Source organism: Thunnus maccoyii, chromosome 11 (assembly GCF_910596095.1).
Source record: "Thunnus maccoyii chromosome 11, fThuMac1.1, whole genome shotgun sequence".
Lineage (NCBI taxonomy): Eukaryota > Metazoa > Chordata > Actinopteri > Scombriformes > Scombridae > Thunnus > Thunnus maccoyii.
Genome location: NC_056543.1, coordinates 12694443 through 12711630, shown reverse-complemented (window position 1 = coordinate 12711630; position 17188 = coordinate 12694443). Strand labels below are relative to the sequence as shown.

Below are 17188 nucleotides of genomic sequence, written 5' to 3'. Positions count from 1 at the left end.
ATTCATTTTTTTCCAAAAATTTCTTATGTGAAAATGAAACCCATGACATTAAAAAACAAATAAACAAACAAAATGTTTACACATTCCTGCAGTTAAAGTAAGAGTTTACATTCTGAATAGTCAAATAAATGGTCAGAAAAAAAAAGAAAACAGAAAACAGAAAAGATTAAAAGACAAAGGTAACAGTGAGGAGTGGGAGTTATGGATGCGGGAAACAGCAGGAAGAAGTACTCAGATCCTTTACTTAAGTAAAAATATCAATACAGCAATGTAAAAATACTCCATTACAAGCAAAAGTCCTGCATGAACAACCCTATTCAATAAAAGTACACAAGTATTAGCAGCAAGCTGTACTTAAAGTATTAAAGTAAAAGTACTAGTTTAGTCCCTCTGACTAATATATTATTATATATGACATCATTAGATTATCTATCTATCTATCTATCTATCTATCTATCTATCTATCTATCTATCTATCTATGAGTATAATACATAAACAGTATGTAGAAACTGGTTCTAGGGGGAGCGCCCTGTCATCGGCACTTTCCGGCAAATTTCGTAGCTGTTGACGTCGGGCTCGTCTCCGCCTCTCCTCTCCCAGACTGCTTTATGTCTGGCAGCAGAGCAGCACAGACCATGCGCGGTCGCCATATTACCGAGCAGCCCTCCCCTCCGGTCAGTCCCGTCCCAGCAGCAGAGCAGGAGACGACACATAGAGGCAGCACCAGTGAGACAGCAAAACCAGCCCCCCCCCTCCTAAAAAAACCGAGGATTCAGCGGAATGGATTAAACCTTTTATACGCCGCAGTTTGGCGATCGTGTTTGGATTTTGCATCGCTGTGCACCGGATGAAAGGTCGCTTGTTTCGTATTTTCTTCCCGTTGAGCCAATTCAGCAGCTAAAAACGAGTCACTGTAGTCTGTGTTTAGCTAGCCGGTGATGGAGACTGGCAGCTAGCTAGCATCAATACACACACACACACACACACACACACACATACACACACATACACACACACACACACACACACACCACACACACACACACTACACATACACACACTACACACACATACATACACACACACACGCACACACACACACAAACACACACAGCTGGCTTATTCGGCAGCTATTCTCCTTTTAGCACAAGTGTTCACTATAGCTTCTTGTGACAAAACCCTCAAAATGTTAGCTTGTGTTTAAATAAAGTACAAACGGATAACAACCGGCTGACGTTAGCTCGCTAGCTAACGATACACATCAAGCGGCCAGTAGCATCTTTCGCTTCGCTAGCTGTCACCGGAGATCACTGGATCGTGTATGAGAAGCTGTAAATATTGGTACAACTTTGCCTGATATTTGAGAAGAGCCACCAAGACTCTTGATTTTGAATATTTATTTTTTTGATCGTGTTGTCTGTTGGCCCGTAGTTTTGTCAAAACGGCGCCGTTAACGAACTGCACCCTTATTGCATACTGTCAGAGACCAACTACCCCCCGGATCCTCTCGAAATGCATCATCCGGACCCTGCAGGAGACTCTGGCAGTGTTAGAAAGATGTCGCACCCGGGTGTCTTTCACAGGAGGGGTAGCACTACAGGCAGCGGGAGCGGCTCTGCGCTGTCAACACCGGCGAACCCGGTGGTCAATAACAGCCACGTCCCCGCCGATGATTATCAACCCTCCCTGTTGATTCAGTGCCAACCTCCTGCTGGTTCATCCTCCCCGAGTCCCCATCATCATCCTCCTCCTCCCCACAGCCTGAATTTACATCCCCAACCCCAGCCCGCGCAGTCCACCGGGGCTCAGATGAAAAAGAAGAGTGGTTTCCAGATCACGAGTGTGACTCCTGCGCAGATATCTGTGAGTACCAACAACAGTATTGCAGAGGACACGGAGAGCTATGATGACCTGGATGAGTCCCACACAGAGGATCTGTCTTCTTCTGAAATCCTGGATGTATCTCTCTCCCGAGCTAATGACATTGTCGGAGCCGAGAGGAGCTCCTCAGAGGAGACGCTGAATAATTTCCATGAGGCGGAGACCCCCGGAGCTGTATCCCCCAACCAGCCTTCACACCCCCATACCCTGAACATGGTGAACGGGACTGTGCACCATCACCATCAACATCCTCATCATCCTAACCATGTCCAGGCCTACCCTCTGTCCTCCGGGGCTGGGAGCACCCCGTCTGCCCTCACGTCTGGAGCTTTACCTTGTGTCACCCAGAAAATGCCTTCTAACATGGGGGAGAATGTTTCCCAGGCAGCCCCTCCAAGTGGCGTTGCTCAGCCTGTGGGGGTTGTGGCCCCGGGATCTGTACCAGGAATTCACAGCTCTGCTACGGGCACTACAGTTAGCATAGTTAATCCCCAGACCAGCAGTGTTAGTAATGTGAATATGTTGAGCTCTGCCAATGTGCCTGTGAGGGGGGGGATCAGTACGAGTGCTAGCAGTAGCAGTGGTGGCTTTCCTCTCAATGTGATAAGCAGCAGTGGGGGCAGCGGAGGTGGAGGTGGTGCTGTTGCCACTGGGGGTAACCTCATGGCCGCCACTAATGTCAGCATGATTCAGCAACACCAAAACATCAACTCAAACATCACTATGACTACTACGACCACTGCTGCTACTGCTGCTGCTGCTGCTGCTGCTGCTGCTGCTGCCAGTGCCTCTGGAGGAATGGGACTCTCCAGTGTGATCCAGGGCCGAGTTGGATCTGCTGTGCTGCAGCCCGCCAGTGCCACTGTTACAGCTATGGCTACAGCCCCTATACCATCTACTCCTGCCCCAGCTCCAGCCCCTGCAATTGCTACCACCAGCTCTCGCTTCAGGGTGGTGAAGCTGGACTCTAGTTCTGAGCCCTTCAAGAAGGGCAGATGGACATGCACTGAATTCTATGACAAGGACACTCCAGCCTCTGCTTCCAGCTCCTCCACATCTGAAGCTGGGTCTCTCAGCATGCGTCAGTTTGTCTCTGAGAGCTTTGCTGGGGGCTCAGAGAGGGAAAGCACAAGTGGTAGCTCTGTGAGTAGCACGATAAGTACATTGAGCCATTATACTGAGAGTGTGTGCAGTGGAGAGGCTGGGGGACCCCCAGTACCCCAGCATGCCCAGGATTATGCCTCCCCTCCTCAGGGCTTTCAAACAATCCTCCCGAGTGGCTTAAGCATGGGTGTGTCACAAACCCAGCCTCACATGCAGCCCCAGGATTTTACCCATTCACATGTAAAGACTACTGTGGCCCCCTCGACCCCCACAAACATTCAACAGCCCGCACCCATGCCGGGCCACCAGGCCACCATTGGACTCTCTACGTCTGCTGTATCCCAGCAGCAGCTCACCTATGCCCAGGCAGTTGCTAATCAACCTCAAGGCTCCACACAGGGCATAGTGGGTGTGCAGCAGCACAAGATAGGGTATGCCTCCCTGCCACAGCAGCCACCTGCTAACCCACAAGGAGCTCCGGTGCAGGTGAGGCCACCTGAGTACAGCCAGCAACACCAGGGTATCCCCCAGGCAGCTGCCTCTCAACCTCTGATGAACCAAGCTGGAACGGTTCCCTCCGGGCCAGCTAATGGAGCATGTCAGATGATGGGAGGCCCGCAGCAGTCACAGGCACTCCTCCACACACAGCCCCAGCAGCCCCCTTCCCTTCAAGCCACCACCTCTCATGTTGGAGTTGCAGGTCTTGGCCAGCAGCCTCAGAGCCACCCTGCCCATCTGGATTGCCAGCAGCAGAAGCCACAGTCACTCCCAACACAAATCCAAAACCCGGGCCTGGGCACCCAGATGCCCACTACAATCCACCAGAGCCAAGTGTCCGCACCAAGTGTGCCTCCTCCCAACCCCCAGAGTGATCCCCAGGCCCAGCATCAAGCCCACAATGCTGGGAATAGTGGTAGGATGCCCCCACAGGGTATTCCCCACAACCAGCCGTCGTGTATCAACCTGTCCCAGGACCACAGCACTGCCCAGGCCCTGGCTCATGCCGCCCAGGCCAGTGCCCTCTATGCTAGCCTGCCCACCTTCACCACCACTCAGCTGCAGGACGCCCAGCGGCTGCTCCTCCAGCACCAGTCGGCTCTGTTTGGGATGACCAAGCTGTCCGGAGGAGAGGCTGGATCGGGATCTAACACTGGCCAGGGTCAAGAAGCTGAGGGCAGCGCCACCACCGCCAGTGCCTTAACTGCATCAGCTGGTCTCAAGAACGTAGATGGAGAGGAGGATGGGTAAGATTTTTTTTTTTTTCCTCTACATTTAGTTGCATGGAGTTTCAACACAGGCACGGGTAATTAATAGATCTGCACTAGAGTCTGGAATCAAAGTAGATCAATGAGCGATGCCTCCTATTAAATTGGTATTTGTAGACAAGATCAGCATTCAGCGTCTGTGTGAGGCTGGATGGGTTTTACTGGATGCTGTCACTGTTGCAGCTGTGAGGGATGAAGAGTGTTATTGTTATCCCAGATAGTTCACAGACAGTGGCCAGGCTGCCACAGTCTGTCTGTCCTCTGTCAGTGGGACACAGTGCAGGGCTCAGCTGGATGTGATGTCTCTTGTCTTTATCAAGTGGCTGCAGTGATTCGACATTTTACCTAGCCTGTCTGCCCGCCTGCTTCCAATCCTGACCGTCTGCCTTACAGGGCACAATTTCTGCCTGGTGCACAGTTTGCTGTACACTCAGCACATTTGTTGTTGAAAAGCAGGAGACACAGCAGAGGTTGTATGATTATTGAATTAGAAGATTAAACGAGGCAGATAGCCGCAAATGTGATAGAAATGGAATAAATTCCACAGATGACAGAACATTACAGCCTACATTTAATTTAGTTTTCTGGTTTGTCTTTTAAAGCAAAGGTGAAAACTTCCCTTTCTATCCTTTGAATGAACTCATCAGGAAGAGACGACGGCTTCCTCGTTGAGATGAAACATATAGTGCAGTAGACCTTCACTAAAAGCTTATTGATTTCATTAAAAGATCTCCATCTGTCTCGCTACACTCACTATCCCTCTCTTCCTTTCTCCGTCTTTGTCACTCTTCTCCAGTCACTACAGTTGGCTAGTGATTCATGTTATGGCCTAACAGAAAATCCCATGGAATTTCCTTCCAATAAGACGTTTTAAGGACCCATTTTGAGTTTAGACAGGAATTTTAATCACCTTCCAGCAGCAGGAAATTGCTCACATTTCAGTCACTCTTAACAAACCTAAGCCCTTTTTCCTGTCTTCTGGAAATTGTAATGTTATGTTAGTTTTTAGGATGTTTAACCGTGTTAAAATAAAAAAGGCATGGAGGTGAAAACAAGGAGTGGTAGTCTTTTTGTCTTTTTTTGGAAACTTAATTGGTTTTCATTACTGGGAATGTAGGAGGTAACAACTCTCAACGTATCTAATGCTGGTAGTTTTGTTTCAGTCAGGTCTGCCTGTCTTTATGGGCCAGTTAAATGGATACTGAAGGATGGCTACTGTTATCACATGATGTTTAACTCTGTGGAATGTGAAATCTATGGGGATCAGGTGGATTATTGTCTTTGATGATAAGCAGCATTTGGGTCAAACCAAAGCCCTTGTTACAAATGAGAAGATTGTCTTGGTGAATTAGACTCACGGTTCACTTCTGTATGGTTTACCTGCTGTCAGAGTGGTAGCGGTGGAGCCTGTTGAAGGGCTAAGGTTCCTTATTGATTGGCGGTTGTGACTTGACCTTGCTTTTTCTCTCCCGTTCTTAATAGGTGGACCTCCCTTGACAAAAAAGTAGCCTGAAACCAGACATGACAGTACAGGCTCATCAGCTGATGCAAACACACACATATGCTCATGCATACATTCAAATATGAATTTTTCTGGTTAAAACAAGTAGAAATAAGGCACAGTGTGGGAAATTGGGGCATATATTTTAAAAAATAGCAAACTGATAAGACTTATACTGTATGTGGAGCACTGTCAAGTGACTGTCCTCAGTTTTCTTGTATAAGTCATGCAGTCAAAACACATATGTGACCATATTGAGCATCTTGATTAGCTCGTTTAACCATTGTTGAGGTTGGAGATGGAGGAGATGGTGCTATACTGATCCACGTTGCTCCTACATTATTATTAGGGGTGTAAATCTTTGGGAATCTCACAATTCGATGCAATTCCAATTCTTTTGTATCCGATTTGATTCAGAATCGATTCTCGATCGAATAGAAAAGGCACTGTTTTCTCTTTCTCCAGTATACTGCGTGCCAAACCATTCACTGCTGTCCTCACTCCTCTGAAATACAATATGAAACATAACTGGCAGATAAGATAAATGGTCCACAGCCTTTTCATTTTAAAAAGCTAACTGCATTTGAATTAATTAATTTGAAAGCAGTCTCCTGCCTGTATGAGAATAACAAAACGAGGGGGAGGCAGAGTGCTCCACTGTGTTGTTATTAACGTCTCCAGCAGTGGAGAGCAGCTTCTCTGCTGCACCGTTAGCTCCGGGGAAAGACATGGTTGTCCAAGATGCTGAGTGGGTGCAGTGCTTTTGAGGTGAAACAGACTGAGCGTCGAGTTATTTTCTTCACCTCAGAGTTGGTTTAAGTTGTTGCAGTGCTGCAGTATGTGTCGGTCAGCTGGTCTCGTTTGTTACTGCCGGAGTTCGCTGCTCCGCTCTGCTAACGTCAGTATCGACGAGTGATGACGTAGAAAGTTCACAATGTACTTAATGTCTCGTCTCGCAAAGGTAATTATTTAGGCGTTAAATCAAAAAATGCTTGCAAATGCTTCCTTTTTTGAAGATGAACTACAAGATAACTCTAGCGTGTGCTCGCTGTAAACCGTCCGGGTGCTGCACTGCCCTTGCATTTCCGCCTTTTTCCTTCTGTCAACATCACGTTATCAATTAACAATTAGAAAATCAACTCTTGACATTTGTGAATTGATGCAGAATCAACCATGTCCGCATTGGGATACATCTTAGAATCGACCCCCCCCCCCCCACCCCTAATTATTACACACAAAACAATTTACCATGCAGAGAAACCTACAGAGTTATGTTTACATTAACATATACTCCAGCTTTTATGGTTAAGTGTTTCAGAATCAGTTTTTGATTCATAATGGTGTATGTGATAATATTAAACTGACATTAAAATGCAAATAGACTTTAAGCTAAGCCTGTATTGGCTATTGCTAGATTCCTAATATGATACTGACATTAACCAAGAAATAAATATATAACTAAAACAAACAATGCAACATTAATACCTATTGTGTTTACCATATTTTCATCATCATAGCTGCCAATTTACTGAAAGGTTTTTTCGATTTTTATGATTTTTATTGGCATATTTTGGTGCAGCAGCTTTTACTTTTCAGTAGTTATTAGGGAACTTCTCACTCTGACGGCTGCCTCTGTGTCTCTGCGGGTCTCTGTCTGGTATCATCTTGTGTTACAGCTGACTGTGTTAAAAATATCACCTACTGCAGACTATAATATTCTCTTCTATATATCTGTGACTGTCACATGACCGCCTCCCATCACAGAGCGCTTTGCTTTAGAAAGATGTTTTTTAGCATCCGACGTCACAGCACTTTAAAAAAGTGACAGCAGAACAAATTTGTTATGTGTCTGTCTTCTGATTTCTGAAAGCAGGACATGAAGTTGTGCAGTCTTTTTACTCTTTTGTGAATGAAACTCACCCCTATTTTCCTCCTATCTTTTGTGCAAGAACAAATGTAAGAGAAAAATAAGAAAACATTCATGCATGAGGCCCAGTGTTATTTGTAGACCAAATTTCAGGGCAATTTCTGGAGAAAGAAACAGGAAAACTAAATCCAGTGCACACTGGGTAGTTCAGGGGACGTGGGACATTAAGGCATTCCCAGCAAAACCACCAGATCAGGCTGTTTCTCTCTGTGTAAAAATATCTTCTCACTCACTGTTAATTAAGTTTTATTAATTAAGTTTGACCACAGTGTTTATTCGCCTCTGACTGAACTCAGAAGTTATTTTCCTCCAGTCTCTCTCTCTTTTTTATTCCTTCTGTTTCTGTGTTTATGAACCAGATTCAGTTAATTTTCAATTTACTCTGAAGAGTCTTTGCATCAATTAGTGCCACCCCGGGCAAAGTTGTGTCTAATCGTGTCTTTCCATTAACTTTGAATGCAATTGTGTCGCTGTTAAAATTAGCTTTGCCTTCTGTCTGAAAACACAGCAACAATGGAGTGACTGTTCTTGTTAAGCAACACTTTCAGTCTCCTGCTGAAATTGATAGTCAATTTGTGCAAAGAGGCAGTAAATTATTAGTGATTGCACCTTGTAAAGTCACTTTAATGGAAGCCTTGCCAAGATCCAGGACCTTTTTCCTTTGTGTACTAATTGTAGAAGAGACGGTCCCTCTCGTAAAAGATGATTTGTTGTATTAATGTATTTACAGCCATCTTCTGACTGGGGGAGGTGGGAGGGCTGTGTTACATATCAGTGGTTGTACAGGCCCTGCGGTCTGCTGTCAACATATTTTCAAGCTTTTATGTGTGGGATGACCCCATCTTCATAAAACCAGCACCTAAGGCACAGCTGTAAAACACCAGGGTCTCTTTAGAGTGTCAGTGCACATGTGTTTGTGTGCGTATGTGCGACAGCGAGGGTGTGTTTGAACGAGAGAGGGTGTCAACAGTGCATGTGCTCCATCTGCACTGACAAGTCATTAATGGAGTATGTTCAAGATGGGTGGGTGGTCTCTGTGTGTGTGTGTGTGTGTGCTGATTGACCGCTGGGGTTTGTTGGCCGTTAATGGTGAAACGGGCTAAATGTTGAATAGCATTAGCAAATGTAGCTAACGCGACAGCGGGTATTCTAACGTGATCATATACAGGTTTCTATGCACGTGTTTTTGTATGTGGTTTTGTGCAGTTTGACCTCATGCATGTTTCTGTGTGTGTGTTTCTGTGGGTGTGTGTGTGTGTTTGATGTCTTGTAGTTCAGTTGTTTTAAACCTTCAGACTGAAGACAGTTGTGATGAGAGGTAATGTAGACTGGTTAAAACACTAAATCAGCTTAGTTAGGTGTGACCGGGGTGTAGAATAGAGGTCAGAGTTGGGGTTAAGTTTAGTGTATGATATTATTTTCTATTCTGCTTTTATAAGCACTTTATAAACAGAATTTTAAAGTTAGTTAATTATTAGTTTTGTTTACTGATCTTTGTACACTTTTGTTCTCACCCAGTTGTTTTACTGTAATATTTCTTGCTCTATTTGTTGTCCTAATGTAGTTTCTATGTTGGTAATATTGTATTATGTTGGTTGTATTGTCTTCCAAGGCTTCCTTGAATGTGAGGTGACAAATTGACAGAGAGTTATTCTGGTTCTTAATTAAAGAGATGCAGTAGTCAGATTATTCCACACAGATGGAGAATTATCACCACTAAACATTGGCTGTTGTCTTTGATCCAAATATATGTTTACTTTCCTACTTCCTGGCTGCACTGATGGGGGCGTGTTCACCTGCATGCATGTGACAGGCCAATGTGGTTGCCATGATGCTACATTGCGGCAAAAGGTTGAGCCAGGTACAACCCCCCCCACCCCCTCACACTCCTCCTCCGCCTCCCAAATAAACCTGCATCTTTTCGCTGAAGCCCCTGCTGTGCCAACGTAAAGGTCTCATTGAAATGAATGAGGAGGCTGCATTTTCAAACGCAGTGCTATTGTTAGTCTGAACACAGCCTAAGTGTGTGTGTGTGTGTGTTTGAATGTGTGAAGGCTTGGGGGAATGTGGGCTGGCTGGCAGCGTGATGGCTATCTCTGCTGCTGGCTGTTTTGAATGTAATCTTTCCCCTGGCAGTGCAGGGGAGCCAGTGTGTGCTGGGCCTGTTGCTCATTGTGTGGAGATCAACGTGATCCCCAAAATTCACAGCACACAGAGGAAGTGACCCAACCTGACCCAGCCCAACTTTGTCAGGTCTACTGAAGCTGGTAGAGACCAACGACTGAGGACGCAGCAGACTGGACTAGATGGAACCAGACTGAATAGAGTTGTGCATCACTGTTCCAGCTCTGATAAATCCTACCATTGTGTTGCTCTACTATTTCCTTCATCAGTGTCTGCTCTGTAGATGGCTTTGTAGAGTGTCGGAGGTTGAAGGTTATTCCTTTGACAGAGCCGGTGTCCAGACAGTACATTTCCAGGAACAGCTGCTGTTCCACAGTCTGTCTCAGATAAAAGAGATATTCTAAACATCGGCCACATCTTGGTGTGTTTGTCTTTTTCAGATGTTCTTTAAGTGCTGTCCTGTGCTGAATCCTAACCCATCTTTTCCTCTTCAGTTACGTAGATGTGTCATCGGTACTTGTTGTAATCTATCGTGAAATGCAGAGTCGCAGAATTGTTGTAATCACACACTAAATACTGTTTATTTTTTACCACAGTAGGATTGAAAGATGGCTGTAAAAAGTTTGTAGTGTTACATTGTGGCAGCAGTCGAGTTGAATTTCATAAAATTATAATTCACTTTAATTTATCCGTTTCATTTACCGACAACATGTCGCACATCATCATCGCGACCATCAACAGGCAGGGCTCAGACGGCTACACCCGGACCATCCTGGCTCTGCTCAAGATGGGACAGGTGTTGAGTCTGTCCAGCCCAAAATAGCCTATAAATAGATATAACATGGAGTTAACACACCAGGACGTGTTTTACACTGTTTACATTCAGTTTACCTGAAACCAGGTGATTTTACCTTTTTTAAGGAAAAGTCTGACATTAATGTTTTATTGTAAATGAACTGAGGTGTGGCTCTGCTGTTAATGCTGCTGCTGTTTTTGTTTATATTATATTTAATTTGACCTCTTTCTCATTATCTGACACACTGACATGAATCCTGCTGTGTGTTTCAATCTGTAGGGAAAAATATTAGCGTAAATTTGAATTAACACAGCCAATGAATATTATTCATCTAGATATGATGACCCAATAAGTAGAGCAGAGTAAAAAAACTGCTACAAATCACTATTAAAATCATGAGCTGATATTTGCTATATAAGTAAAATACTTTTTCATTACACAAAAAAAAGATAATATGTAGGAAATTACAAAATATTATAGGTGAAAAATAGAGAGGGAAAGTACTTTGTGGTTCCCACCAGGGTTTATCTGCACCACTAACTAATATTTTATCAGTATTTTACTTTGAGTTGACTTCAGTGAACTTAAAAGGTTCATCATGTAGTTAGAAAACCAAATACTGTGTTCATGTTTTATGTGAACAATGAACATACACTTGAATTTTCCATTAAAGAAAAGTTACAAAAATGTTTATGCTTCAATTACAGTCCTTAGAAAGAAAGAAAATCTGAATGGCAGGTCAGACTTTTACAAAAAAAATGGAAATCGGAATTGGCCAAGAAAAAAATAAGACATTTAAAAATGTAACCTTTGACTCTGGGAAATTATAACAGGCATTTTCTGACACTGGTAGATTAATGAAAAATGTAAATAATCACTCATGCTCATGTCCCAAAGACCTGGACAGGTGTTCCTCTTACTGCTCATTTAAGCAGTAAATAGTTTACTGACGACATGACAGACACTGTCACAGTTATTTATTTATTTTTTTTTGTAGAAACTGCACCAATATTGTGTTCAGTTGTTGCCTTTTTTTATGTAGAGCTGTGGTCTGCAGTAGCACATCACCAAAGTGATTCACTAAAAGTAAACAGCATTTGTTATTTGTTATGCTGCTGACGCCTCCCCCGTTCCCACCAACATAGAGCAAGCCAGAGAGCACCAGAACACAGCAGAGCAGCAACATGCTGTGTATGAGGGGGAGAAAGAGAGAGAGAGAGAGGGAGAGAGAGAGGTCTCATTACACACTACTGAATATTTATCATGTCTTTTTTTTTTTTTTTTAAGCTGAACGATGAAAGCATGAATGGCAGAATGAAACTGAACAAGGAGATTATGAGCAGTTTACTGTGTGTCGTTAAAATGCAGATTAACCACTCACAGATTCATATCTCTCTTTAAATCACTCTCTCGCCTATTTGTATGCTTATTTGTAAGCTTTTAGCAGATCATTGATTTCATTTGTCTGAGCCTCCTTCTTCTTCTTCTTCTCTCTGATGGTTTATTTTTTCATCAATAAACAGGATTGTTTCACTTAGAGTGTGATGGGAAAACTAATGGCTTGTAATGGATGATAATGGATTGTGTGTTTTTAGACTGCCTTTCATCTATGAGAAAATTGCCCACCCACCCCTACGCAGACGCGCACACACACACACACACACACACACATTTAAATTTGAGATTACGTTTTCTTCCACAATTCTAAGGGACACCTTTTATGTTTTTTTTGTTTTAAAGCCTCTGGAAACGTGGCTTGAAATAGTAAAAATATGTATGTATGTATACATATGTGATATCAAAGTTGAGTGTCTCATTACGCATCCACAAAAATCTGAATGAAAATAAACATTCATAACTATTAGAAAACCTAGCTCAAAAACAGCTCATTTCTTAGTACTGTGTGGGCGTGTCCAGATCACGTTTGATTGACAGCTCAAGTACCATTTTATTTTCCATTCAATCACTAAAACGTTTCGCTGACATGGAATAAACTACCAAATCTATCAATGGACCCTATTTGGTTAGAAAGGTTCACTAATTGACTAACTAGCAAAATAGGTCTGACCACCCAAATTTGTGTTTTTATTTAACCATACCTCCTGGAGTATGGTGCTAATGGTATTAGCATTCCCCCATTCACATACATGAAACGGTTAGCATAGCTTAAACGTTTTGCTCTTAACCACCAAATCTATCAATTTGACCCTACTTGATTAGACAGCTTGAATAATCCACTAACTAACAAACTAGGTTAGACCACCTGAATCTGTGTTTATATTTAACTATACCTCCTGGAGTATGGCACTAATTGTTCTAGCATCTTCCATTCACTTACATGAAACGGTTAGCATTTTCTATTCTATGTGAAACTTTTGAGCTTATTATCAACTACTGCAGTAGTCTGCTAGTTATCTTGACTAATTAGCTAACTAGCAGACCTGGGTAGACCACACATATCTGTGTTTTCATTGAATTATACCTCCCAGACCAAGAAGCTAAGTGTTTTAGCATCTTTCATTCACTCACATGCAATGGTTAGCATTAGCTTTGCTATGCTACACTTTTGAGCTACTTATCCACTCCGTGATTAATGCAGATTTGGGTGGTGTACCCAAGTCTGCTAGTTAGCTTAACACAGTAACTTTCAAACCATGTCGGGCTGATTTGAATTCTCAGCTTTCTAGCTAAAAGCAAAGAAAAGTGCAGTGCATTATTTTCTCATGGGGGAGACGAGAGTAAGTGTTGTGAAGTCAGCTTGGCCAGATAGCCACGTCAATCATCTTTCTCCTAAATATTGGGCAGATTTTTATTATGTAATAAATTCCCTTGCGTAGCCCTGCCTAACTGCAACCCAGTAACAAGGGAAGGGAGAGAGACTTTCTAAAGAACTACAAAGGCTATGTTCTCATACTTTTTAGGTGTTTACTATATGCACATAAGAGCCAATCACGCATTTGCCTTTCCAGGGGCTTTAAAACAAAAAAAATGCAATTGTCTTTTATCTAGAAGTATAAGCAATAAGATCAGAAATGATTTTGTAAAACAGACAGCTCTTATGTAACTCTATGAAATGCTAAATTCAAGAATAATCATCCAAGTCTGTTGTCTTCTCTTTTTTGGCAAATGTTTTCTTGTATTTCCTGTGTTACTAAAACTGTAATTAATACACAGCTCATCTGTAGCCAGATATTGTTATACGTGCCCCAAAACTCAAAGGAGGCCTTATCCAGTTATGAATAAGACTGGGAGACTGCTTTATGCAAACCACTTCCACCCCCAACACCAGCAGTTATCAGGAGCCTGCTTCAGTCCTCACGGTCTGTAGGCTCAGACCGTTCATGATGAGTCATTACTGATAAGAAAACAAACTGTCAGGCTCATGTGTGATTCAATAGATCAGCTTGACTAAAAAAAGGATTAATTTTTTTTTTTGCATATCTGCCTCGACTGACTGATCACTAAACGGTCGCGTGTGACATCAGAGGAGGTAACACAACATGAAGAGCGGTTGTGGGAAGGTGATGAGTCATACTAATCTTCCTCCTGCTGTTGATGTTAGTGTGGTCGGGCTTTTGTGATGTGTCAGGTGGTTGTACAAATTAGCGGTTTTAATTTTTTTGTTGCAAAGTAACTTAGGTACTTTTTACTGTCAACAGTTCCACATAACTGCAAAGTTTTTACAGTACAAGCATTGTGTTTTTATCAGAACTGGGGGTGGATACTTATTTTGTTCTTCCTCCTCATCTCTTGGTGTCTGCAAGGACACATTTTTGTTGTTCCATAAAAAGCTTTTTCTTTCACTGCATTTTACTCCTCAGTCTCACACACGTGAGATTTATTAATCAATGTCCTGTGTCCTTGTGACTGGTTTGTCATGCGGAGTAATGCACACTTGTCATTTGTTGATCTTTAGGATGAAATTAGGTGCGTTTGTTTCGATGCAATAGATCTCCCCGCTGATGCAAACACAACATAATCATTGTCACATAAAAATGAGATGGCGTAGATGCCTGAATAGAGATTGATTGTATTTTGATTAATCGTGCAGCCTCAATTTATGACACTATAAAGTTATCAGCCACATATTGGTATTTATTTGGCTTTTGTGGGCTGCTACTGTCATTCCCCTAAACATGCAGGCAATGTGCTGAATCATGGCTGGCATTCCTGTGGCCAGAACACTGTCCAGTCAGCTCCAGGAGCACACACACACAGATACAGACACACACACACACACACACACACACACACACACACACACACACACACACACACACACACACACAAAGTGCAGTGGATGACTTTGCTATCGGCATAAGCATTCCTGCCTGTTCCTCCTCCGTGTCTTTCATACAGTTTGTTCTCTTGCAGTTTGGTTCATTACGTATCTCTTCTTTCAGCCTGACAGGAATAAATGTTGTCAAGGTCACTCATAGATAAGCACATTAATTGATAAAAACATGATGTCATACTGTACTATTTACATTCATATGATTGTTCTCAGTGCTGAGCTGAATCGTGTAAATTATTATAATAGTGTATAATTATTGAAAATTACAATGCACAAAACTCTACAAACCAGCCTAATTTGTAACTGAATGTCAAATAGCAATACGTGTGTCATCAATATATCATGTTAAGAAACACGGCTTTATCTGCCAGAGGTGAGTGTTCTGTCTACAAGTCCCTCAATAAGGATTAAATGATATTCACTCGATTTAATGCTCGACTGTTATCACGCCATAGACGCTGCAACAAACTATTGTTCTCATCATGAGTTATTTTCTTGATGTATTGTTTGATCTATAAAGTGTCAGAAAATGGTAAAAAAAAAAATATTCCCAGTTCCCAAGGTGACATCTTAAGATGTGACATCTTCAGTTTACCATCATAGAAGAAAAAGAAGAAGGAAACCAGCAAATGAGAATGAATCACATTTGAGAGGCTGGAAGAACATAATATTTGTATTAAAAATTAGTTAAATGATTGATTGCTTGCCATCATAGTTGCTGATTAATTTTCTGTCAATCCTGTCATCGACCAGTGTTTCCGATCTAGAATCAATACGGTAACAAAGAATCTTGTCAAGGCGTTAATTGAATCTTGCTCTGGTCACTGCAAAGATGTTCAGAAGGACACACAGCAGGAGACAAATGTTGTAATAATCCGTTTCAAAACTCTTTGTTCAGGTAAACATTCTCTGTCATTTTAAGGAATAGTTCAACAGTTTTGGAAAAAAAATTTCTTTCAGAGGGGGAGATGTGAAATCTGGTGTGTGTGTGTGTGTGTACAGAGCGGGGGTTGGGTTGTGCTTAGCTTAGCGTCAAGACTGTAAGCAGGGGGAAATGGTTAGCCTAGCTCTGTTCAAAGTTCAAAAATACACCTTACAATTGAGATTTCTTGCTTGGATGTTAAAACCAGTCTGTGCATGAATGATTGTCTTTAAGTGTAATGCGGGTTACTGCTGTTCATTTATGTGGTTTCCTCATGTTGAAGGAGTCTGGTAGAGTTTCAGTCTTTCTGTTTGGCTGCGATGACGAAAGGGCTCTGGCCAGTGAGTGTCTTTTCCCATAGGATTTGATATTCATTCACTCTCTTTGTGTGAGCTAATCCCCTTCTCAATGCTCTGTTGCTGAATGAGGAAGGCTGCAGGAGGGAGGGGTGAAGGTCTTTTTTTTTTTTTTTGTTTTCTATCTTTTCCCCCTCAGTAGTCTAGTCAGCTGCTTTCTTAATAGAATGAATAAAGCACAGAGACATTTGGCTGTTGCTTACGTCTACGTCTGGTACTTTAATGTCCATGTAAGATACTCATTGTTTCCTGTATATGATTCAGAATGAGAAAAATAGCTTTGCTCTCACATGCAGTCATTAGTTGACGCATGAATTCATTACTGTTTAGCAGCAGACTGTCTATGTTCAGGGCTGTTTGCAGCCCAACACACTGCCAACCTCCACTCCTCCCTGAGGTGACCAAAAGTACATCCTGAACTTGTGGGAAAACCCTGATCTACTAGTCTCTTTACCTAAAATCTGTTCAAACTAGAGATTAGCTTGTCTAAATTTGTTGCTCCCAGCATAGCGTGCTTAATACATTTCCTTTGGTTGCTATTGGCGCTGTCACTGCAGCATTATACTGTAATGCCAATTGTGGTCTTCCTGCAAACCATTTTCAGCTCTGTAAGCAGTCCTGCACCCCCCCCTGCTGGTTAGCAAGCTGTGAACTACCTACATACAGCAGGCTCATCATATGTACAGTACCACTCAAAAGGTTTGGACACACCTACGCATTCAGGGGTTTTTCTTTATTTTCACTATTTTCTACATAGAAGAGATATACTGAAAACATCAAAGCTATAAAATAACACACATGGAATTATGTTGTAAACAAAAGAAATGTTAGCAAACCAGGATATCTTTCATAATTTCCTCAAAGTAGCCACCTTTTGCTTTGATGAAAGCTTTGCACACTGTTGGCATTTTCTCAACCAGCTGCTTTTCCAACAGTCTGATGCTGAGCGCTTGTTGGCTGCTCTTCCTGATTTCCTGAATGATGGTTCCACTAAACACAAACCAGATGGGATGGCGT

General features: G+C 42.6%; 1 protein-coding gene across 1 annotated transcript in view; it reads left to right on the top strand.

The window, feature by feature from the left end:
* Positions 1–1040: 1040 nt before the first annotated feature.
* The window catches only part of LOC121906960 (TSC22 domain family protein 1-like), a 37076-nt gene continuing 20928 nt past the window's right edge, over positions 1041–17188 (top strand). Inside the window, exon 1 of the mRNA XM_042426217.1 lies at positions 1041–4230. Within this exon, the coding sequence (XP_042282151.1) occupies positions 1514–4230 (2717 nt within the window). The 5' untranslated portion in view covers positions 1041–1513. The remainder of the gene's footprint in view (positions 4231–17188) is intronic.